Source organism: Aulostomus chinensis, chromosome 10, assembly GCF_037954235.1.
Source record: "Aulostomus chinensis isolate RoL2024-O1b breed Wild chromosome 10, RoL_Achi_v1.0, whole genome shotgun sequence".
Classification (NCBI taxonomy): Eukaryota; Metazoa; Chordata; class Actinopteri; order Syngnathiformes; family Aulostomidae; genus Aulostomus; species Aulostomus chinensis.
The window spans coordinates 2690949-2716874 of record NC_141329.1 but is presented as its reverse complement, the minus strand read 5'-3'; the positions used below and the strand labels follow the sequence as shown (position 1 = coordinate 2716874).

The 25926-nt window shown below is 47.6% G+C and overlaps 1 protein-coding gene across 3 annotated transcripts; it reads right to left on the bottom strand.

The window, feature by feature from the left end:
• Window positions 1-365: 365 nt before the first annotated feature.
• Window positions 366-21054, bottom strand: tiparp (TCDD-inducible poly(ADP-ribose) polymerase). Of its 3 annotated transcripts, none has more exons than XM_086215563.1 (7): window positions 20774-21054; window positions 18652-19651; window positions 8635-8824; window positions 8156-8343; window positions 4554-4865; window positions 2955-3212; window positions 366-1797 (listed from the first exon to the last, which is right to left on the bottom strand). In XM_086215563.1, exons 2-7 carry the CDS (start codon window positions 19620-19622, stop codon window positions 1608-1610), a joined length of 2109 nt encoding a protein of 702 aa, XP_086071689.1. In that variant the 5' UTR covers window positions 19623-19651; window positions 20774-21054; the 3' UTR covers window positions 366-1607. The 3 variants fall into 3 exon arrangements, with proteins under 3 accessions (XP_086071689.1, XP_086071688.1, XP_086071687.1); XM_086215562.1 differs by lacking the exon at window positions 20774-21054 and adding an exon at window positions 19970-19991; XM_086215561.1 differs by having other exon boundaries at window positions 367-1797; window positions 18652-19713; window positions 20774-21053.
• Window positions 21055-25926: the final 4872 nt, after the last annotated feature.

The following is a 25926-nucleotide window of genomic DNA, read 5'->3' as shown; positions in this document are numbered from 1 at the left end:
TTAGCATAGCAAAAAAAGTGGAAAGGACAGGGCAGCTGGCTTGACACAAGTAGGAATCCACACAAAAACGAAACTGCAAAAAGACGTTTTTCTTTTTCACAGGACAGAAGCGGGCAGGCTGTTCTCCCTTGTCTTCATGCTAAGCTAAGCTAAGCTATGCTAACCAAGCTAAGTCATTTTTAGCATGAAGACATGTCCTCTTGCTGGAAACATTTTCTACCCACAAATGTGAATTCCTCCCCTTTAACTGCTGCTCATTTGTTTCCACCGCATCAACAAACATTCACTCAACAATTCCCACGATGCCACCAAGTCACTATTAAATCTGCGTTGACGTGAATAAAGTTGGCCAGTTGGTCATTTTTTCCTTTTAGATTTTTTTTATTTAATCAATGTTACATTAAACTAACATAAATAAACATTTTTTATGAACAAAAGGCACACAGTTCAAATATAAACAAAGAGAACGCCTGTACAGTTTGTCTCAATGAAACATGTCTACTGTCTCTGAGAGAGAGAGAGAGAGAGGGGGGAGAGAGAGAAGGGGAGAGAGAGAGAGAGAGAGAGAGAAAGACAGCGGTTCGAGAGATGAGTTTCAGGGGTTTAGGGGTTCGCTGACTCAACGCTACACCGCCACTGCCATTGCTGCAGCGTCTGGTTTTAGCGTGAAACTTAACTCTTCGATCCCACACGAGGAACCAAAGTGGTGGGCGCGAAGGCAAGAGCGCCAGAGCACTGGCTTCATATGAAACGCCTGCCGGGGGGGCTGGGGGTTACAGTACGCAGATGTCCATTTGGAAAAGTCCCACTGAAACTCATGTCCATCGTCTGGTTGAAGAGGCCACAAGATTCATGTCCACTAAAGAAAAAGATTCAAACACGCAGCACATAGACTTGAGAAAACATACGGGCCAGCGGCTGGGAGAACACTCACTATGCTTTTAGTAAAAGAATGACAGAAGGGTCAGTGTTGCTATGGTTCCTCTAGAGAGATGTGGAAGCATTTGATTGGCTGCTGCTTCCTCAGAATACTAATATGGCCGGATGGTCACAGTACTGCCAAGATGCTAACTGTCTACTACAGTGCAGGGAAACTGTTGGTGGAACTGGGTTCTTTACAGCCATACGACTAAGTCAAACTGATAAGGGGGACTAAGGTTTGGTTTTTGCTGGATCTGCTCCAGGTTAATAAGGTAGATAGACTCCTCACACGTCCGACGACCACCACCAGACTCCTGTTCATATTCCATGGTTGAAGACTGCTGCAGATGTTGCCAGTAGTCATCCACCTCTGAACACTGATGGAACAGGTGTTGTCTATTGCTAGTCCAGTTCAGTCCAGTTTAATCCGGTCTGGGCCAGTCTGTGGTTCTTTATTGCTGTCCAGTCCAGCTGAATCCAGTTGACAGCATCATGTAACGTTTGCGAATTTTGTTTTATCCTGTTGGGTGAAGACAGGTGAAGTGTTTCAGAGAGAGATGACGATCACGGCTGTAGTTCTCGTGATCGTGACTTCATCTCACGTGGCAGACTCCACCCACCCAGCACCCGGGCAGACTACAACAAACAATGTGCAAACACTGATGTCACCGGTTCTGATCCAGAGCTTAGACTGCGACCGTGCTGGGCACCTCCTCGTAGTGAATGATGAAGTAAGGGTAGCTCTGGTCATCGTTGAAGATGACATAGATCTGGGGGTCCACCCAGTTGTCCACGCAGGAGTCATAAAGGTCGCTGGAGGGGTCGCGGGGGTTGATGGGTGGGGGTCGCCGCATGGAGGGATTTCCTACAGTAAACCTGTGCAGGAGGACAGAGACGGGTCAGACCCAGACAAACGTGTGCAGACATAACACATTGCTTAGTCATGTGGAGCGCAAAGGTGTTGGCCTCCTTTTCAGCAGGAAAACGCAGCGTCAGCTGGTCACTGAGTTCAGCAGGACTGGAATAATTTAGTATCGTAAGAAGATTCTTCTAAAATTAATGATTACAAGGCAGCTTAAATAATATAAGCACACGCTGTAAATGCATGGACTGAATGTACTTATATGAAATGAGTTTACTCTCTTGAATATTCATGTCAAGCCCTAAAGACCCACAATCCATCAATCTGTGCACCTCTGGGGTCATAAATAAAGCATCCTGAAACAAGAGTGCAGAGGCTGGAGACGGCGGCGAGGCTCCAGACGGGAGACGCGACCACGCTGTACTGATTCAACGGTTGGAGGCATGTGTCTGTGCTGTGGACCGACACAGATTGGACCCAGGTTTGGTGACAGGGTGATGTGTGTGTGTGTGTGTGTGTGTGTGGGGGGGGGGGGGGGGGGGGGGGGGCAGTTGTGCAGCCTAACCGGCTCACCATCCTCAGGGCACAGCGCAGACCGTCTACCGCAGCGGTGTACGATAGGTTCAGTCAAATCAGCTGTTTGGCATCTGAATGTGAAGCAGGGGGTGGGGGTGGGGGGGTGATGTGGAGCACGACTTCACGACGGTTTATAGAGAAGAGCCTCCGTGAGCCAAATTAATGCTGATGTGCGCTGCTCATTTAATTTGAAGCAGTGAGGGAGCGATAGGCAGAGACGCGTCTCCAGCAGAAGTGTTCACTGCAGGCAACGTATTTGGAAAGCACAACAAACAGCACAGTCGGCGTCACTCCACCCGCCGTTCATTCATCATCTATGGCGCTCGTCTAGAGGAGGATCGCAGCTGTTATTGGGCCAGAGGCCGGGTACAACATGTAACCCCAGAAGACTAGGAAAACACCAGGCCTTCATTTAGCTTTGACAAAACTATGTTCCTCACGGCTAAAACCTCAAACCGAAGCCTGGTGTTATACCAGCAGGAAAACGACAACATCATAATTTAACTGTCCCAGAAAATAAAATTGTGAAGCCATCAAAAGAGTCAAACGTCCGATATTTATATTGAAGCTGGTAAATATTTCCCCCGACACGTACCTGCCAGTGAGAACTTTGGCGAGGAACATGCAGTGGACTCCTTTGGGTGAGCGCTTTGAGAAGTTGTGGGAGTAAACAGCCTTGCGGGCGAAGTAGGAGCCCTGGCCGAACATGGTGGCATGTTTGCCGCAGACTCGCGGGTCAAAGTTGTGCTTGCAGATGCCCTCCACCACGTCGGCAGAGGTTCCGTGGAAGAGGTGGCGCTCGCTCAGCAGCCGGTCCATCTCTGACATGCGCCGCGACATGTACTCCTTCTTCCTGTCAGAGCAGAGAGACGGACGCAGGGTCAGTGACACTTTGATGGCACATGAAGCTAGAAAAACAAAGGGAAATGAGACCAGTGTTCGCAATTCTTCGATGACTGATCTCTTTTGGGCAAAAATAATTCAATAATAATTAATAGCCTCTTCATTCTAGAAGGGGAACATCAGTAAAATCTCAGTGCAGTTCTGCTCTCCAAAAGTTGTGATCACAACCTTCCTTGTTTGCTCTAAAACCGGGTAAGAACATTGGGCCTAATCCGTTTCTTGAGCAACACACGCACGCAACTCGTTTGATGTGAGCGGATAAATCAGGCATGCAGAGGCGAAAGCCAGATAGGCGGTGACCCAGGCGTGACCTCCCATGATCCCACAGCTTGTGACCTGACACAGACTGACATGGCACGCATCCAAGCATGCGCAGACACAAACGCACGCTTCAGCTTCCTACTATCCAATTTTAGGAGACTCGACGTGTTTTAGGATGACAGAATCAACTTCTCTTCACATCGACGGCCAGCTGTTCAGATTACACAAACACACACACACGCACGCACGCACGCACACAAGCTATAATGGTTTCGCTGTCAAAGCTAGACTGTGTGGAGAAGAAATCAACTGACACTCTGAGGGGGGGATCACTCATAGAGTCCCCCTCTCTCTCTCTCTCTCTCTCTTTCTCTCTCTCTCTCTCTCACACACACACACACACACACACACACACACACACACACACACACACACACAGTCATTGTGAAACCCGTGTGGTACCAGTCAGTGTGTGTGTTTAACTGTCACAGCTGATAGGACGTGACCTGTTCCAACCGCAGCGGTTAGCCCACTGTGTTCACAACAGGAAAATCATCATCATCATCACCAAACATCTCAACATCCACCACGTTCACACGCCAACGTCAACTCATTCTCACCAGGGCCCCGCACAGCTAGTCGCATTTGCCCTGTTTTACACACGCACGCACGCACGCACACACGCACACACGCCATGTGTGTCTCTAACTTCATTTACAAATGAATGTGAAATATTCTTGAGCCGAGCAACAGGGAGGAGGAAACCACCCTGCACCCGGTGCATCCTCTCACGCTAACACGCTAATGTCTTTTCTTGTTTACAACATCAATATAATCTTGTGCATAAAATCTCTCGACTGATAAAACAAAAGATCAACCGTGTAAATCAATTATTCAGGCGACACACCGCCGTCACGATCATTACATGCGAGATGACACGACGAGGAAGATGCTAAATACAGATCAGGACTGGACGAGCACTGACGGGATTCATGCAGCTGGACCGAGAGCTGACGGCTGCCCGGCTCACCTCTTGTACTTCTCCCAGAGGAAGGGGTTCTGCACACGCAGGATCTTGATGATCCTGAACTTGGTCTCCGACACGGTCTTGTGGAACAGGCTGTACACGGTGCGGTAGCTGCGGTCGTCACGGGACACCGGCACCTGCAGGAAGTCCTGGCTCATCGTCATGGGCAACCATGTCTCGGGGAAAAGGCTGGGCGGGTTGGTGCTGGTAGGCGAGAGGGGATGAGACGCGGAGAGGTCCATCGACGAGGAAGTGGAGGAGGAGGAAGAAGAGGATGAAGCACAGAGAGGAGACGAAGAGAGGCCACCCAAAGTCCTGCAGAGAGAGAGGAGAGCAGACATGAAGGATCTCAGACGGCAGCAAAATAAGGAGGAGGTCCAGTACAATCACAACAGGAATTCCATCAAGTAAATTCAGTACCAGGAGAAGAAAGTTTGCAATCATGCTATTCTTATGACAAATGAGACAAATAAACGGAATTAATTGATTAACAAGTATTTGCCTTTTTTTCCCTTTAATTCTGAGAACGTTATCGGCTTCACAATCTTCGACCCATTTTGTTGCTTCCTACCAGATTAATGCTTTGACCTTTCCTCAAACCCACAATTATTAAAAAAAAAAAAAAGTTTTGATCAACTATGAAAATGTTTTTCGGTTTCGCGTAGTTTTCATGGGTGCCACTGTTTCCTGCCTTCAACTTCAGCCGTCAATCAAAAGGAACACAGTCGCAAATTCACTGGGAATTAAAGACACTGCTGATTAGTTATTAGACACCATTTGCCACTGTAAATAATTGGTTTTAAAAGTCTTTTTGGCAGCGATTCAGTCAACAGCTGCATGAAAAACAACACGTGAAATTTTACTTAATAAGGCCTCAAATGGATGGGAAAAATATGGAAATAAAGGTGACTAACAAATCAAATTAAGATCCAATTAAAGTGGATTTCTGCTGAGCGTGTTTCCAATTGAAGCCAGCATAAAGTCAACAACTGCTCACAGCTGAAATTATGAGAATTTCTTGCGCATAAGAGCAAAGAAATTTCATATCTATACATATATATGTATATATATGTATAGATATATACATATATATATGTGTGTGTGTGTGTGTGTGTGTGTGTGTGTGCACGCATATATTTTGCTACTAAGAAAGCATCACTGGTGCACTTTTAATCTGCTCCGTCTTACAGGCCCTCACACACGAGGTCCGAGCTGCGGAGGGTCGCTGACGGCGGGATTCTCAGCCAGTTCGCTGTCAGCAACGAAAAGCACGGACGTGCACATCGCAGCAACGCTACTTATCTTCTGCTTCCTCCATGTGTTTCCCATCTACACGTCAACGCAACATAAAACAAAACCGCTGGCTGTTGCAATGAACCGACACGTCTGCTCTTCCAAAACCATATCCCTCCAACTGTCAGCGATGACATCACCGCGCTGCAGAGTGGAGTCGCTCCACAGCAGCCGTCAGGGTCACGTGAAAATGAAACCCAGACAGCGAACAAGACAATGGGGAAGAAAAGGAAAAAGTGTGAAAGAGAGCGAGCGAGGAAGGAATAAAACGCCAATTGCCGAGCTGTCATGGAGGTGTCAGAAAAACCATTGTGTCTGGCATTTGAGTCGGTAACAGTGGTTTGGCTGTCAAGTTATCGCTCTGTAAGTGTAAATGCTGTTAGTCCTATCGGCCATAAGAAAGTGTGCCTGTGTGTGTGTTGTCAGGAGTCTGTGATCAGTGCGACTCTCATCTCTCCTCCTTTCTTATCTTGGGCGCTGCGTCTCCATCTCTCCCCCACAATCGATGCCTATTCCCCGTGCGCTTTGAAGAGATGACAGCCAGCCTGCTGCCGAAAAACAAGTGAGAAATGAACAGAGACTGAAGGATCTGGTGCTGGGGGAGAGTGAGGGACAGAGGGAGGACGAGTGAAAAGGAGAGAGATGAGGACGAATAATGATGGAGGGAGGGGTAACCTGTGATCGGAGGAGAGGCGGGGAGGGAACCAGGGAGAGTGCCAATCAAGCTAATGACCTCTACCTCTAAGCCTTGCACGTACACATGCACGCGCGCGCGCACACACACACACACACACACACACACACACACACACACACACACACTTATTTTGGCCACAGAGGTCTTTTGGACTTGCAATCATTCCCAGGAAACTTAGAGCAAGTCCCAGGAACAAATGCTGCCTTCTAAATTCCAGCTCTCCACAGTCACGTTTCACACTCTGTTCATCCGGCCTGGAAACCATTTAGACCTCTTCAGCTGTGCTCCTGAACTCTCCGTCTCTTTCTCCCTGTTCTCTGCTTCCTCCATCTCATTTTCCTCTCTCTTTCCTCCATCTCCTGCTCTTCATTTTCTCTTTTCATGGCTGCCAGGCCTTGTGCGAACAGCTCGTTCTACAGTTTGCTCTGTGTGGGACATTGGCAGGATTCTGCTATAGCAGCCTGCTCTGCAAGAGGAAGTGAAAAATGGTGCACATGAGGTGAGATGAGACTATCCTCTAATCTGGTACCTCTGGTTTTAGGGGGTTTCATCGATGGAGGGTAAATGGCCACAAAGGGGTTCCTGAAATCAGCTCATCAGGATTTGGAAATGTGGAAAGGACTTGTCTCCTTTTTGTACTTCAAAAACAAAAAAGAGCAGTTTCAGCTTTCACTTGTGATGCATCTTCCTGCCTTTTTGCCTCATTTCTTATCATCAGCTCAGCCCTGGCCTACATTGTTCTGCACGGGGCACCTCGTGTGTCCTGGTGAGGGTTGGATTTGCCAAAGACACGGTGCTGAAGTGAGGCTGCTACAGTCATGAAGCAGATGAAAGGTGAATGAGGCTTCCTGGTGTTTGTACCCGACCATCATGTGCTGACCTCTATCGTCGAAGAAGGCCTGGGGGAACTCACAGAACACGGAGAGCCACGTCGAGACTCCACAACAATGGCCTTTCTTTGCTAAAATCTCCTGGGTTGTGGGGTTGTGATCCAGCGCCTGATCCGATACACCAAACGTGCAACAGAAGTGTGACATGTGAACACGAGCGCGTCAGCGTCTGGAGTGAGCTTTTCCACCCCTCTGACGGTCTCGGCTCAGCAGTGGAATGTTCTGTCTGTTTTGAGTGCGTCTTTGTACAGACGGCGAGTCATAGCAGCAGCGCAATATTTCCGACGTGAAGGCGCAGTGGCAAAGAGAATCAGAATACCACGTATAGAGAGTACTCCGTGTGTGAGAGTGCTTCCGTACAGGCACTTAATGTAAACTCAATGACTCTGCTCTCTTTAACAAGGTCTGAGTGCTAAACGATGGGCACAGCCGGGGAGCCGAGCAGGAATTAAAAAGAGGAGTGAAAGAGACAAGACAGAGAGAGACTATCAATCAGCTGAATGACCTCCACCTCTCATCAGAGCACTTTTTGTTCCAGCTGCCTTTCTATTAATTAGCAGCGGTTCTACACCTCTCTGCTTATCAGTGATGGAGGTCAATATGCTCCTCAGAAGCCTTTTTTTCCCCCACACATCAAAACAGCTCACAGATGCACCAAATTAGCTCATCCAGCTTGTGACGTGATGAGGAGCGTAGCGCTGGGGGCTGGCGAGGTCTCCACTTACTGCAGGTGCGGCGTTAGCATCACAGAGGACATAAACATGGGCCGCTTCTTGATCTGACGCCTGAATCCAAAGACGGCGTTCTGCTGGAAGCCCTCCCTGATGTTGAGGATATACTGGTTCTGGAGCGTGATGAATCGCACCTCTTTTAGACCCCTGGCACTCGCCTCCTCTATGAGCTTCACCACCGGCTGAGAAGGAGAAAAAGGAGCATTCAGACTCGAGTTTGGACGACTTCATATCAGATAACTACACCTGGGGCTTCACCGTGTCTGTGCGTGACAGAGAGGCCTGCTTTGTTTGCATTAAATACTGCAACAAGTAGAGAAATCTTTAGTGATAAGGTGGACTAAAGTGCAATTGATGTGAACACGTATATGTGAACGTGTGTCTGAACTGATCAATCACAGCTGCTAGACAATTGATTGGTTGGGGCAGAAATAATGTGTCTGGTGAGCATGCATGCAGGCAAAGTGGCTCACCTCGGAATATTCCCTCCAGCCAAAGTTGTCTCTGCAGTAGTACTTCCACACTGTGTGACAGCTGGGGGTGGGGTTTGGGTTTGTGGTGGGCGTGGCAAGAGGGCTGGGAGGAGTGGTCAGTCGCCGGACGTGGTCAAAGTCCAGGTCACAAACTCGCATCGCTCCAAAGTCTAGAAAAAAGACTCGACCCCTGAAACACAGCAGGAATGAGAGGTTAGTCACCGAATCGTCCTGATTCGCCGATCACACACGGGGCTTTGGCGTGGTGGCCCGCTCATCTCCATCAGCAGGCTAATTCAACCCCAGTGGCGAGATGATCAGCCCCATAATGACTCACCCGATTAGTCAATCTGGACTCACATGACACAAGTTAAAGAAATCTCCCGAGCCTGAAAACATGAACCTCACCGTGACGCTTCACAGCTTCATCTGATTCCATTAGCAGCTAAAACAAAGCAGCCCTGGCAGATTATATCAAACCAGAACGAAATAAGTGAGACTTCCCAGGAATCAGCACCGAAACTCTTTGGTCAGCTCTACACTGTTCAGCATCGTGGCCTGGTTAAAGGATTAGACATTTTGGGAAATAAGCTTATTTGCTTTCTTGCAGGAAGTTAAATGAGAAGCTCGATATCAAACACGCATCAGCACAGTAAATATGTGGCTAATGCCACGAGTTAGCTTAGCAAACAAGGAGAAACCGCTGGCCCGCTCTGAACACGAAAATCAGCTCTCAGCTCAAGCTAAAGCTAAGTAACACGTTAGCGTCTGATGGTTGCATGGCAACAAGTGGCTGTCAAAGGGCACAAAAGCAGACTTGTGCTGTACTCATTAAAGAAGATGGATGCAGGATGCAGGCAGGCAGAGTGAACGCACCGCAGCCCGTAGCAGCAGTGAGGAATCAATCGAAGGCTCCACATTTACGATACTGACATCCTCCTCATCGGTGAAGAGGCAGGAGATAAATTTGAGCGACAGAACAATCATTTTGTATCTGAGAGTGATTGACAGAAATCACCATGATGTCCAACACGGATCCCTCAACATACACACACATATGTACTGTGGTAACACAAATAAAACCTCCCTTAACCAGGCTGGGGCAGGGAACCCGGTACTGGCCTGGTTCTACTAAATACCAATTTGTGTAAACAAAATAAGAGGTGGAGCTGGTCAGGAAGCAGCAGGTGAAAGTTTGAGCTGGTGGTTGTAGCAGCAGGCTTGGATCAGAACGAGCACCGAGACGACGACGGCATGGCGTCATGGTCACCATGTCTCGTCATGCCATTAATGAGCTTGCTGTTGGATTCAGATTTTTGGATATAATACAGGAAGCCTTCTCATTGTCTTGGCTGACGATGTGTTTTTCTGACTCATGTTAGCGAAACTGTGAAATTCAGCGACGTGGACTAGTTTTGTTTTTCTAGTTATTTTGTAGCGGTGCAGAATTAGAGGTTCGGTGCAAATGTAGATGCCACATAACGCTTCCCTGACTGCCGCTTTGTCTCCACAAGCGTGGGATAAAACCCTTATGTGTGTATATGTATGTGCGTGTGTGTGCGTGTGTGTGTGTGTGTGTGTGTGTGTGTGTGTGTGTGCACCAGTCTCCCTATATTAGTCCTCCATATGGCCTCCAGCAAATCCTTTCTGGGTCAGACATAGCACTTATAAATGTGGGCATCATATACTGGCACGCTATGCCATGAAGAGCAGACAGACAGACAGAGGAAGATCCAACGCCCCCCCCCCCCCACACACACACACACACACACACAAACCCCCACACGCACACCCCACCCCCACACACACAGCAAACACACAGTTACATATACATATATACATGTACAGTACATACACACTGAGCTGAACACTCGCACGGGAACACATCCCGGCAGGGTTAATGGGCTCATTGATTTTTTTCCGGGAAACTAATTGGATGTCAGGTCAAAGGTCAGACACTAGTGAATGTGCGTCTGTCTGGGAGTGGATAAAAAGCAGAGGTTGGGGTCTGGTAATGTGTGTGTCCCTCGGGTGGATTGTAAACAAAACACATAAATTACAGTCTCTGGATGTTTCCTGTGTAAGAGGGTGTGTGAGGAGCTCAGCAGTTCAGCCACCTGCACAAGTGAAACCTCATATTATAATGGCGACTGAGCAAACCGGGAGCCACTTCATCGACTGTAAGTGTAATTACTGGTCACTGTGGTTACAGGCACACACACACGCACACACACACACCCATCAGCTGATGCACTGAGTCAAAAAACACAGAGATATGCATTTTCTATTTACTGCCAAGTCACAGAGAGACTGCATCTCCATAACCGGAAGTGAAAGAGTAATTCATTCACTGAAAACACGTGCAGAAACAAAACAGTAACTGAGGCGCCGATGTCAGTCGAGCAGATTACCAGGGTGCCAGGAGATACGGTGAATATCCACGTGTGTCATCTGAGCTGGAGTCCAGCTCCCCAGGAAGGTTTCATAAGAGAGAAAACAGAGATTTCACTGCCGTGCTCCATGAGCGAGGACAGAGAAGCAGAAGAGGACGGACAATGGAAATCAGCAGCCAGACAAGGATCCAGATGGATGACACAGACAAGACCGATGAGATGCACTACGACACAAACTGACTGTGAAAAGACTGCATGTGCTGGGTGTGCATGAACCCTGGCTATCCTGGCTTTAAAAGCTCAAAACAAAAATAAAAACATCCATACGAACAAATAATGCAGAATCAAAATGCCCAAACCCCTGGGACGTGTCATGTGGCTGCAGACGGGTGCGACACAGCTTTTCATGATCCCATCAAAATTAACATTCTGTGTCTGGATGCTGATCTGTCAAAATGGCGGCCTGGTTGCTCAGCCCGAAGTCTACCAAGAGCTCGTTTTTAATTCAAATTTTAAGAGAATATTAAATATTAATGACATACTAAACTTTTCCAAAAATGAGCACAAAACACTGAAAGGAGCTGCGATAGAAACTCAAAGTTCACTGCCATAACAACAAGCGCAACCGAACACTGTGACTTTTACAACTCTATGGTCAAACGAATGGGGGATGGTCGCTGTCAAACACCTCTGATGAGGGCCAGAGACGTGAGAACGCATCACGTGACTGATGGCACCTTGAAGCTCAGCAGTTATGAGAAGGTGACTTGTAAAAACACAGAATTGGTGATGTTAGTTCAGCTAATATCAGCCTGACAGACGAAGAGAGGGACAGGGCTACGCCACTGACTAGACGACAGACGTGACGCGCACGTCACACAAGCCAGTCTGATTAAATTTGTCTGCATGTAAACACACTAGCGGATTACGTCACACATAAAAACCTTCGATCGGGATGATTTTAATCAGTGGCGAGGACACGTGCAGCTCCTCTTTCTTCCACTTCTCCCCTTTGTCTGATGTCTCTTTCTGTTCTGCTCCTTGTTTCACTGCTTCTTTTCAGTCTCCCCAAGCACCTGTTTTCTGCATTTTCCTTTGAAATGAAAGCACTCTGAAAGTAAACCAACCCCCCCCCCCCCCCCCGGCACCCCCGCACCTCCCACCCCCCCCTCTGCAGTGACGTGCTGAAGGTAAAAGAAGCCAGCACTGGGCTGAAGCATGTGGCGCTTGGAAAAGCACCGGGGTGGGCACCGGGCGGCTCCCAGGAGTGTGTGTGTGTGTGTGTGTGTGTGTGTGTGTGTGTGTGTGCGTGTGTGTGCGTGTGTGTTCTGAATGCAAGGCCGGGTGTTGCTGGAAAAGGAGAAAACGTCAGCAAAACCTTTCCATAGATAAATAAAGGTTAAGAAAACTAGTCGCCCAAAGGAACGATAATCCCCACACTGCCTTCAGCACACGAACACACATTCAAACTTTCTCACGGCTACACACACTAACACAAACACACACACACACAGACTAACACACACACACAAACACACGAGGACCCGCATACCAGCATCAGTCATGCTACTGTGAACGTCACAGACAAGAAAGGCAAAAACAAAAAACATGTAAGGTTCACTCTTATACGCACACTCACACACATTCTTTGGACGGATTCATGTACACACACGCAAACTTCACCCAGTCACGCCTAGATAAGGCAGCCAGTCAACCAAATCTGCTGACGAAGGCTTCTTTCACACAAACACCTTGATGTCATGGGTTCGTGTTTTTTCCTCATGTTAGAGAAGTTCAACTTCCAGTTATCGATTTGAATAGGTTTCACTGGTGGTGGTGTTGAAGTTCTATGGGCTGTCAAAACACACACAGACACACACACAGACACACACACAGACACACACACACACAGAAAAAAAAACATGCACACTCGCTTCTCATGCATGTTGTGAATTGTTCCCGTGAGAATTTGTCTCTGTCCTCCACTGTAGCAGATCATTAAGCTGGTGGTTCAGGGTGTCCTCCCAGCTCCTCCCCGAGGTACCAAACATGAGAGAAGCAGGCGGCAGATGGGAAAATAAATGAGTTTGACATGAAAAATAACACATAATGACACTAGACAAAGAGGAGGAGGACAGTCGTTAAAAAAGGGATGGAAGCAAACTAAAGCCTCAGCACCAACACACGTTTCCAGTGTGCCTCGCCTCCCTTTAGGCCCTACAGGCACAAACGAGGAATGAAAAAATGAGAAACAAACAGGAGGGAAAGAAGAGTGAGCCAGGAGAACGATGGTGAACGAGTACAGAGAAAGAGAGGAGGGGGGTGAAGGCAGACTCTGACTAATAAGAGGCAGAGCGACACAAACCTCACCCCACTGATTCATGGCATGGGCTGTCTGACACGTTAAAGCAACACACACACGCTCATACACACACACACACATCATCTGATATGGCTCACCCTCTCTCTCACACACACACACAATCATCACACGCAAACAAGCTTTCATAGACAAAATCATCTTTAGTTTTCTTTGATTCACCACACAAAGCTCAATGAGGGTGACATGTAATCCCGTGCGATATAAACACACAAACTCTCACAAAGACACACACACACACCCACTCACACACACACACACCCTGTGTCAGGTCGCTCTGCCCTTGTGGCTCCGTGACTCTTTATGTCAGTTAATGACAAGCAAGGCTTTTATCACCTGACTGACAAAAGAATCCTATCGTGATCTCCCTCCCTCCCTCTCTCTCACACACACACACACACACACACACACACACACACACACACACACACACACACACACACACACCGAATATCTTGCGACTCCATAAATCTTCCCTTATTGCGCTGACATTGAGAAAATGGACCTAATTACAGGAGATTTGGTTCAGAATTTGTGATTTCCTTACACAACAGGCTCTGATTAATACAAGTGCAGATTGACGTTAACTCACGCACACAAATCTGCCACAGCGCAGCCTAAACCCGTTAACACACACCTGTCCAGCTGAGGATTATTACAGTGTAACTTTTAGAAGCGATGACTGTGACATTCCTCCTTGCTGCTGAGTTCATGACTAAGACGGATTAGCCAGACTTCCATTCCTGCTTATCATATGGATGGGATTAACCTGCGCTATGGATCATTCACACATGGGAACAGCACAGAGCAAAACGCACACTCGAGTACACATCCATGGAACACGCTGTATGCCGCATAATCCAGAGCAGACACCAAATTCCTGGTAGGTTTTCTTTTCTGTCCACTCCACACAGCACGGGCCCGCTCCGCCACACGGACGGCGGGGCTCGTTAAGTCTTCTGCTGCTTCTTTAGATCAGTATCGCTGCTGTCACTGGGCTGAGGTAACCACAGTGATTCCTTAACCCTGTGTGTGTGCGTGTGTACACCTGTGTGCATGAATAGACAGACTGAGAGTGCCTCTGAAAAGTAAACTGTATCAAAAGAGCTCTCTCTCTCTCACACACAGGCAGCCTGACACAAAGCTGGGAGTAAATGGCTGAGCCAACAGCTAAATAACCTCGCCAGTGTGAACACTGAGCACTTCCCTGACATTCTCCGGCGAGGATCGCCCTGCAGGCTGCTCACTGGCACCGATTCTGCTGAGAGACCTGTGGAAGATTCTGGAGTCTGAGTGAGAGCAAGGCCTCTCAGCAAAACATCCCTCTTTTCTTTAATAACCAGGAACTAGTTTGTGCTTACTTGCTATTGATTGATGGGCTCAGCACGCTGCACCTGGTGAACTGAACCAGGGAGTGGTGTTTGACACGTCGCAGTGAGAGGTGTTTGTGGAATGACTGCGTTCACTCGATCACAGTCAAACTCGTTTTAGGATTAGGGCTTGAAAAAAAGAAGAAGAAAAAAACCCTCCCTCATAGGGACGTGTCAGGGTTTTAGAAGATTTATTGAATATTTAAAAGAAGCAACCAGGAATATTGAGACAATTCTTGCTTTTAGTTCTGCCAGTAGCCACAGTGTAAGGAAAATGTTAGCGGTGACTGTTCAGTAACATATTTGAAGATGTTTATTTGAATACTACATCTGCCTGAAAGGCCTTCTGGGGAGGCCAACTTGATTCTGTGCCCTTGAAAAGACATAAATCCATAGATGAATTTGGCAGATGTTCCTCTCAATGTACCTGAAGGGAACACGCGCCTGCTGACAGACTCTGGCACTCACCATCTTGTAATTTCAGGGATGATTTGAGTACAAAAATGTGATTCTCTTCCACGTTAAATCACGAGGAATCGTGAGATCGTTGCATCTTTCAAAAGAAGGGGCTCGGCCCTTATTTGCGTTGTGCCTGCAGTGCATAAAAACAACACGATAGAACTTTTCTTTCCTGGCGGAGCTGAGAACTCGCCGTCCATGCCTTCAAATAGAACCTGGGGCTGAATGTGGTGAGGGATGCCTGGGATGAGTCAGGCAGAATTTGTCCATCACGGTTCTCTTCCTCAGCCCAGTTGGCCAAGACGCAACATTCCACCTCGCTAATAATTAACACAATAAACCCGCACAAACATGACAACTACCAACACAATGTTAGCTGGCGTGTCCTCAACAGCGGCACTTGTGCTAAGAGGGTAGAGGGCTCAGTGGTAGAGGTATCAGCCAATAGACTAACATCTGGAGTATTTATACTCCTTAATACTGCTTATTGGTGCCAAACTTAAAAATTTGGTAGGATTCTATTCCTCACAGCAACGCAGCAAACAGGGTGCGTGCTTTTCAAACCATGACCAAGGCTTCTCTCACATGGAATGATTGCTGCACCATACAAACTAAATACCAGATGATTTCCGCTTCATGTGGAGCAAACCTGAACTCACTTGCTGCTACCAATCCTTGCGGCGCTTGCAGTTTTCTGTGACGCGAGCATGACGGTCCTAGCCGAGCCGACGAGTGTGTCACACACTCAAAAGGCCTGACGAATTTAAGCTGACATCACCAGGTGCACGTCCTGTGTGAGGAGCACTTTGCATAGAGTTTCAGTTGAAGTCAACAAATCAAGACACATTCAAATCTTTGTGCTCACACGCAGACCTGTGGCTTTGTAGCGCACATAAACAGAGACAAACACACATGGCCGCTGGAAGGTTTCTGTAAATCCTGAAGGACCCGATCAGCTGTGTTTATGTGGCGGACAGATTGAGGGCATCCTGGTTTAATGCCGTGTTGTGACTGTGTTTACAAAGAGCTAACCTGATAGCACTTTTACTCCAAATCTAACAAAAATGTGGCGAGGACGTCGGTTAGACTCTCAGATTCCCGTAGAGGAGCGACACTTTGGAAGAGGCTGGTAGTGACTTTACATCTGACACTTGGCTGCATTGAGGACAATCAAGGAGTTGCTATCTGGGTGTTTGATGCTTGGAGGATGAGTTAAATGACTCACATTCATCTAAAGAAAACAAAGCTGCAACTGGGATCATGAGAGGGAGAGCTGCTGCAAAAGCTATTAACCGCAGATCAATTAGGATAATAATCAGCAGATCAATCAAAAACCATCAGCCTCCAATTTAGGAAAAGAAAAGTGAGATTACTGCAGAAGGGTTTTCATGACAACAAAGTGACACCATGAGGTGGAGCCCCAGTAGTCACATGTAGTCTGATGGGATCTAAAGAGGCGTGACAGTCAAACGTTTCCTCTCTGTCAAGATCATTCGTTATCGATCAAGAGCGCGAGGTGAAAGTTCAACATAACAACTTTAACTTGAAGAAAAAACACAAAAACAAAAAAAGAACACGACCATACTGGCCAGCTGAACTGTCCCACCACCACGTCAGCACATTTCTTATGTGCTTCCATGGCAGTTTGAATTTAATTCACTGAAATTAAACTTCTGATCCTCTATGGATAACTTTTCTCTTAGTAAAGCTGAGGAGTGTCGCCCAGGCCTCCATCCAATCCAACACCTGACAGATGAGAAGCTCAGCTCGAACCCACACCGATGGTTTCAAACTGCATCCTCATGAGCAACGTTTCTAATATTTCCAATCACAGGGGCATCAAATGTGAAACACTTTTAGGAGTCATAAAACTCCACCGTCTCAGAAGACGTGAGGTCCAGTTTTATCAGGCAGTGTCAGCAACAACAACTGCAACACAACAAGCAGAGTCTACTGCAGAGCTGCTGTACTGGATTTTATTACAAATACAGAAGAAAAGAATAAAGTCTTCATCGTCATCCGCTTCGTATGAGCCACCGCCGCCAGGTTCTACCACCAAAACCTAAGAGAGCGTGCAAACACAGAAGGAACCCGGGACGGCAACCAGATGAACCCAGGACCTTCTTGTTCCTGCGTGTGAGCCGAGGAAACGAAAACGGAATGTAGAAATGAGAAATGGGTGTAAACAACTTCTCTGAAATAAGATCTTATTGAGAACAAGGTCACCATCCATCTCCGTACCGTGTGCCACTGTGAATGCATGCAGCGCACTTGCACAGGGAGCCATGTGCATGCTCCTTTATGACACCCCGCTGCAGCTTGCCAAGTGCTTGCATGTGTGAGTGTGTGTGTGTGTGTGTGTGTATCTTTGTGTGTGTGTGAGAGAGTGAAAGAGAGGTTTATCTCTGTCTGCTAAACAGCGTGCGTGTGAGCACTGCAAGCCACTGAGCTCCTCCTCTGATTCGTGTGAGCATCTGCGTGCGGGGCAGTGTGTGTGTGGGTGAGTGTACACCATTGTGTGCATGTCTATGACCGAGGGAGGGAGGGGTGGAAGCTGCCAAGTGCGTCTGTGTCAGTGACCGCACAAGGCAACCAAGGGTCATAGAAGTTCACAGCTTTCTGCCATGAGTGCTGTAAAGTCTAGTTTGGACACAGCTCCAGCCAATCAGGTGGCCGCGCACGGGGAGCAGGGAAAGTACAGGAAATAGATAACCAATACCAGGGTCAGGAGGCTGCCGTACCCACTCAGCTGAGACGCTTGTGCACACATTAGCTAGGAAAACATGTGAAACGCACACGGCGGAGGGATTAAAGAGCTAGCATTCACATCGGCTCGTAAATAAACCTCAATTAAGCAGCAAGGACGACACAAACGGGCGCGTTCGCAGCGGTTCATCCGGCACACGTGCAGAACAGCTGCTGTGTCAAAGTTTTCAGCTCGTCAGAACCCGTGAAAGCAAAGAGGAAGCTCACGCCGAGGTCCCAACAAACCCAAGGAGAAGTAGCTCATCATTCACAGGCAGCGTATCAGCTTACTGCAGCATTGTGGCCGTGTCACAGGTGCTGATCACTTTACCACACAGGAGCCTTCGCCGCAGTACTTACAACACTACAGCGTTCTGCCGGGGCTGATACGTACTGTACTTTCCAAAACTACAAATGGGATGAGAATAATAAAGAAAGAATTCTGACACATTTAGGTTACTGGAGGCCAAACAACGTGATGAGAAGAAACACGCAAAAGGGTTTCAGTTCCTATTCTGGAGCGATTGAATTGAAAATGAATGGAACCAGAAGGACAGATGCTGAACAGAAGTTCTCTTCAGATGCTTCCCTCCCCAGCAGGATCCTGTATCTTACCAGGAGACATGTAGCATACCCCTATATAATAATGCACTGCGGGTGGGATACTTACTGAAATTTGAGCCTGACTTGCTCATTGTCCGGGTTACAGTACAGCCTCTCCAGCTGTTCCTGGGATTCGTCTGCTATGCTCTGCCACGTCTGACTATCGCTCCTACGGATCTGCCAGTGGTAGGGAAGAACGGTATGGTGGTGGGCACAGTCATTGCCGTACACACACTGCCCTTGAAGGAAGTCCACACAAATGTCCACGGAGTCTGACTGGTGTGTGTGATACTGAAGTTGGGTGAGCAGCTCAAAAACTAAATCCAGGGAGGCCTCTTCACTTTTATCCTGAAATAGCACTCCTTTGTTGGAGTGAGGGGCCTGAACGAGCAGGGGGTGAGGCTCCTGGGTGCCAGTGCAGTCTTTCACTGGAGGGCTTTTTACCCCACGGGTTAAGAGGTCGTTACTTTTGGTGGTCCCCTCCTGGTGAGGAGCCTGGGGTGCGACTCTGGGAGGTATATCCCTGCTGGCAGACGTTATTGCCACTGTACTCCCAGCCGCCCTGAGGCCAGGTTTCAGCTGAAAGCAGCGGCTGTCGGGGGTGGGATCTGTAATCTTGGGTCGTTCCCCTCGCCGCTCCGTCTCCTCCAGCTCTGCAGTAGTATCAGCTATTTCCACATCGCCGCCCCGGGTCATCAACCCCGCTACTCCAGCCCCAGCTGTGGCATCGTCGGCAGCTGCCGGGTCTTTCAGACACACCTGGCTAATGCAGTTCTGTTTTACCACGGCGGCTGTGCACAGGTTCCCTGGAGTCCGTCCTGCCTGATTCCGGGGAACAAACACCCCATCCCCAGAGACCAGCGTATCCGTGCTCAACAAAGATGTCAGGATAGGATCCTCTAGGGCGCGGTGGAGGCATTTGGCATCTAATTTCCTTTGCTTCTTTTTGAAATAAGGTTTCACCAGAGGTATTTTGTCCGCAAGTCCCACGATCGGCTGTTCCCTGAAATCTTCCCCTTCGTCCATATTTAAGCTCATATCCAGGGAGATCCCAGTCGCCACACCATCTGCAGATTTTTGGAGAATGTGCAAAGTTTTATCCATGTTCACCTCCTAAACCTTGACAGTCCTAAGGGAGAGAAAGAGAGAGAGAGAGAGAAAGAGAGAGAGAGAGAGGAAAGAAAAAGAGGTAGTCATCAAGGGTAACACCTGTAATCTCTTAATCTTAGTTTCCAAGGTGATGTCATCCTTGTTCATAAAGTAATGATTAATGCGCTCGCTCATAGGAACTAGTCAACCACATCAAATAACTCCCAATTCATCTTATCTTTCCTGGAAAGAAAAGCACACACCCTCCTCTATAGGCTGAAAGGAACCCAGTTTACCCAACATGACGAACGGAAAGATCCCTTAATGACCCTGCAGTGGTACCACAGCACCAGACACCGGGATGATCAGTCAGCCTCTCCTGCATTCACGACATTAGGCAGTTAGAGTATACAGGAATAGCCTGTTAGAGTGGGTCCCCTGAGACGCGCGCGCACACACACGCACGCGCGCACGCACGCACGCACGCACGCAGCTGGAGCAGGAGATATATTTGCCTAATCATACTAATAAAAAAGGAGGATTAAAGCATGATTTATCATGTCTGAATGAGAAATACATATATAAATAAATATGTGTTTTTATTCTTCTGTCTCGGAAAGCTCCAGGCTGCATTGGTAGCTGCGTCTCTGAGCTGGAGAGATAAAAATCACCACTGTAACAAAACCTCTCTCTCTCTCTCTCTCTCTCTCGGGACTGTATATTTTGATCACAGGAGTCCGATACGCAGCCCCTGCCGTCTACGCACCGCGAGCAAGTTTGCACGTAGGCTACCGTCACACACACACACACACACACACACACACACACACACAAAACCTCGGAGCCACTGCGGCGGGGCAGCGACAAAAGACAAACGGAGCACCGGGAGCTGTGCTCACCCACCCCGCTAGCTAACTTGGCTCCCCGTCGTTAGGAGGCACTTGGCCGCGGAGAGCAGAAGGTTTACGGCCTGTGGAGTTGAATAAAAACAATGTAACACTGCGGTACAAGCTGGCGCAAGACAGCATAAATAGCGCAGCTATCCCACAGCCGGCACACGAAATAGAATAAAAAAAAGAAGGGGGAAAGACAAACCCTACCTGCGCGATACGATACGCGCCGATCCCGCCGGTCTCGACTCTCTTTGGTGGGTAAAATCCAGTGCGCACATCGGCGGAGCTCCTTGGGTTAGCTACCAATATCCGCGTTCAGCCTGGCCGTGTCCCTCTGCTACCCCCGCAGCTCTCATGCTCCGGCTTCACTTCATCTCTTATCCTCTTTGTATCCTTCAGCCGGAGAGAGAGGAAAAGCACACACAGGCAGACACCGACAAAGAGAGGCTCAGCTGTGGCGAGAGACGCTGTGCCTGCCTCCCGGCTCCGCGCAGTCAGGCCCCGCCCCGTAACCTGCTCAGAGGCGGGGTTGAGAGAGAGAGGAGAGAGAGAGAGTCGTCTAGTGGTGGTCGGAAGCAGTTGCATGCGGGTGTGAGGAACCTCACGGGCCTTTTCCATCCACGTCCCGCACGGAAAGGAAAGGAAAAACGGCTTGATAAGAGCTCAGTCGCTGGTGGAAGTGGCTAAATCAGCACTGACGTCATGGAGAAGTCGTCCCCGCGTGTTCTTAGTCACTATCATCCCTGACTTAGTCTTCATTACAGGGGAAACTTTCTTGTTTCAGTGTTGCAGCTCAAACCTCAAACCTAAACTCAAATACTGCGAATGGCTGCCATGACCAAGTAGCTGCACTGTACTGCAGTATTTTACTCAGAAAACACCTGGTGATGATGATGCACTTTTACTTTTGATGCTGCAAGGAGGAAACAGCCAAAGACACACAACTGCAACACAAACCACATTTGATACTCAAGTTCACGCAGTATTAAATACTCCTCTGCTTTTACCAAAGTAGAATTTGGAGTGGAGACTTTCTCCAGTGTACTGTTTCGTCACGGTGTTTCTCCTTCTCCAAGTAAAAGAACCCACCACTTCCTCCTCCTAAAGCCCGTTTTTTTTTGCTGTAAATCATTTATTAAAACGGTTACAGTTTCTGAACCACGTGTCAGCTCAGTTTTATTTTTTTTTCTGGGTGTTGTCGCTGTTAATCCTATGATAAATAGTAATGCATAACATAACCAGATATATACACAAAGTTTGAGTTTCAATCACGTGGTAAAAGTATCTTAAAAATGTACTTCTGTCTATGTACTGCTGTGCGCTAAACTAATATATATGACTACTATATATATATATGCAGGCAACAGAAACGCAGTGGCTCAACAACACGCTAAGTCACTTGTTTTGCTAATTAATATAATTAATAATATAATAATTATATATATATACATATGTATATATATATATATTTTTTTTTTTTATCACCGCAGATTTTTGTCTTTTCACATTTGTCAAAACATGAAACCCGAGCAGGACGATACTCCAGACGTGTCACATCTGCAGGAGGGAGTGTCATGTTTACTGTGTCAAGTCAGCTTCTCTCTCCTCCCTGTTTTACCAGAAGTCTCTCTCTCGCTCTCTTTTTTATTTCTTTTTTTTATTATTATTATTATTTTTAGGAACCTGCTGTGCTGCACAGTTTTGCTGCTTCAGTTTCATTGTTTGCAGACGAGCCTGCTCAACCAAGCAGTTTACAGTTTCTGCTGAGGTGATTTCTTCCAAGGGCTGGTTCCTAAGCACACGATGTAAACTCAGCTGCTGTGTGACCGTACATCTGATTGAAACCGCAGAGATACAGGAATTTCTTGCCTGTTACGTAAGATGTTCAGTGCGGCGTGTTGCTTTATCTGGTTCCGAATATCTCTGGCGTTGTGACATCAGGTGAGCAGATAAGGCCGGTGTGACTTTCACAATCTGTGCTGGGTTGTCAACAGAAACTAAAGGGACTTCTCTAAAAGCTTATTTCAGGACCCCTGGGCTGCCCAATGTGAGGCCCAAGTTGACCGCACAGATGTCACAGCATATCTACAGTTTTAAAAAGAACAATAACAATACAAAAATAAAACAAAAAAAAACAATATGAAATGAATTTGAAGACTAAATCACTGTTTATGCTGTTTTGATTCTCTGGTAATTGGTTATTTTTCCAATAATTTGATCAGGCGCTGCTCTCGAGGCATCAGTTTAGCGTGAGCGAAGTCAGACAGGAAACGAAGAGACGTTACCGCACAGACAAAAAGCACTTTAACGGCATGATATGTGTTTGCTCCTGGCCTGCAGGCCACCATTCAGTCGGTTTTGACCGTCCAAGGGGAAAAGTTTGGGCACCCTTGATCTAGACAATCACCTATTTATCCCAGACAAGTGTCTCTCTGTTAGGAGAGACGATAACACAACATTCTGGCTCCATCATTTTCCCATTTACTCTCTGGAGCCGCTACAGATGAAACACTGAACCAGATTCTTTCCATTTATAATTCATTATTAACTCTCTTTAAGATGTTTGGACGTCATTAACCCCTTAACCTTTAATGAAAAGGACCAAAAGGGGCAAACGTCCTGTTGATGGTTTCCTGTTTTCTCACCCTCAGACAGGGAAGTCGGTACGGGCCACAGTTCAAGAGGTCACCGTTGTGTACGGGTGTCTTCCAGACAAACAGCGATGCCATCAAAGCAATTCCAGTGACAGTTAATTGGTAAATTACAGGCTTGCCCATGAAGACGTGAGAGCGCTGACGTATGTGAGAGTAATTGCCTGGTTGCATACCAACAGATCGGGAGCATTCCTCCTCTGCTGACACGCATAACGACCTCCTATTGTTCAAGTTCTGACTTGCCTCAGAGGACGCCCTATAAAAGAGATACCTGCCTGCCAACTCTGGCTCACTTGTCTGTTGTCAATTAGGGATTTCAGCGCAGACAGCAGCGATCCCTGCCATGATCCTCTACTACGTCTAGGAGGGGTGATCACCATGTGTGCAGCGTTACACGCTAGTATCACGGGGAGCTCCTACTCCTGACGATGAAGACAAACAGAGAGCGTTACTCTCCTCTGACAAACGCAGACACGTGTCGACAGTTTGTCTGTGTGGGTTCATTTCCTTTCTCTTACCTCACTGAAAAGGAGGTCAAAGGTCAAAACAGGAGATGAGTAATGGCTTGAAGTAGGCAGCAGAGGGACAAATCTTTAGGGTAGATGCTCCCAAATGAAACAGACTCTGCCATCCGAGGAGACACCAAAGGGCATCAGGTGGGTGGCTGCCAGCAGCAGGGTAAAGGTGCCGTGTTTCAGCCCCCCGCCCCTTTGAGTCTTATCTGTTCACATGCCTGCACACAGTACAATTAGTGGAGGCGGATCAGCTAACACTGGTGACAGGCCACAGCCTTGACCTGCCTGTTTGATGCTGCAAACAGTTCCGTGGCATGGAACCATAAAAATACGTTTTAAAAGTGTTGGACCGGCTGTGAATCCGACTGTAAACGGCAATCAAAGCCGGTAATGTCTGTGAAATTTAACGCGTGAATCTCTGGAGACACGGTGGAGCAGCGGTCAGCACCGTGGCCCCCCAGCAAGAAGGTTGCACGGGGTCTTTCTGTGTGAGTCTCCATGTTCTCCCTGTTCCTGCTGGGTTCTCTCTGGTACTCCAGCTTCCTCCACAGTCCAAAGACATCAAGAGGGACCAGGTTAATCCAGATTCTAAATTGACGGTAGGCGTGGCTGGGAGAGCCAATGGTTGTCTGTCTCTATGTGTTGGCCCTGCCATGGACTGGTGACCCGTCCAGGGGGAAGGCTGCTGGGATAGGCTCCACCCCCACCACCTCCCTTAACAGGAGAAGAGGTAGAACATGGATGGATGGTATTTATAGTAATACATCAAATATTCTGCCACTCTGTGTAATGAGTGTTTCAGATTTGTGTACTGCAACCTTCTCAGAGGTCGTATTTTCTGTGCTGTCAAAGAATGACGCACAAATGATTCTAGTCAAACATGATGGAGGGCAGTACGTTGGGCCAGGAAGGAACCCGTTAGTGTCGGGTCCTGAGTCGCATCATCAGCCCCGTCCGTAGCTTCACAGCTGTGGTGGCAGCGTTGTTGTTTAGACTCTCTCTTCCTGAGGCAATTGTGTCATCGCATTCAAGGGCCCTGACCAGCTTACTGGAATTCCAGCAGGACCATCAAAGAGAGTCTTGCCAGACGATTGGAAAAGTTCAGATCCAGGACCTGGAACCAGGCTGGGACGGATCGGTTAAACCTGACAAAGATGGCTCTGATGGCAACTGAATTTGCCCCTGTTTTCTCCTTATTTGTGTCTTTTTGTTCATTTTATCCAACTAAAATAACAAATGTATGAACGCACTTTAATGTGACATTTTAAATATTACTTTTTTTGGGGGGGGGGAGGCATTTACACAATATTCTAATGTCCTTAGAGTGACCTTGGAATTGGTTGTTCCGATCTGAAAGTTCCAGAAATGGGTGACATCTCACACCCACAACAGGTGCTTGGTTTGGTGAGTCAGTGACAGAGCGCGCGCTCCGAGATTGAAACTGGTTCTATTTGTGTTTTGCACCATTAGTGAGCCCTGCCAAGACCTCTTTGTTGTGACTAATCTTGTGAACACTGGAACTCTGCACTTTAAGTAGGTCATGGGCTACACCAAACAGCCCCATGATTACCGTGACAGCCTCGCTCATAGTTAAATGATAGGTACTTTTATACTTCCTGATTCATTCCCTCATTCAAAAGAGCAAAAGAAGAGAAAATGATTTAAAAAGTGCTGATCTCAGGCTGAATGAGTAAAGGCGTCGTGACAAAATTACATGTATAGACTTGTCCAGACCTGGTCCCTAACATTTAAGCCCCATACTTTCATTCATGCGATTCAGTGAAATTCAAGGATTGGATTCACTCCTGCAGCTCCACCGTAAACAAGATGTGAAAAATGACTTTTGAATGCAAAGAGCCAACAAGAGAGAAGGAAAACATCATCAGTGTGTTTGACGTATTTGATACGTGGAAACAGGTCTTAGAGGGGATCTCTGACTAAACTGTACTGTGTCTTTGTGTGTTGTGCTACAAGTGCGCACATTTCAACTGAACAGGAAACACCAGGGAAAATATTTGCATGCAATCTGTTCTGCTCAAGACATAAATCAGAGAAAGTGGCAAAATTTGCCAGCGGGGGACGACACCATTAGTCAGTATGCACATGAGTTAATTGAAAAGTCACTGAACCAAGTCACTAAAATGGTTGAACGCAGTGTTAATGGGCTGAAGTGCTGCGAGCTTTCGCCTCA

Excerpts from the sequence above, each read along its gene's own strand:
- tiparp (XM_086215561.1), bottom strand. The coding sequence starts at position 19,688 with ATGGATAAAACTTTGCACATTCTCCAAAAATCTGCAGATGGTGTGGCG. Across the intron at positions 8,344-8,634 it reads GCTGGAGGGAATATTCCGAG|CCGGTGGTGAAGCTCATAGA; the intron begins GTGAGCCACTTT and ends TCTCCTTCTCAG. Across the intron at positions 1,798-2,954 it reads GCCAAAGTTCTCACTGGCAG|GTTTACTGTAGGAAATCCCT; the intron begins GTACGTGTCGGG and ends CCTCCTGCACAG.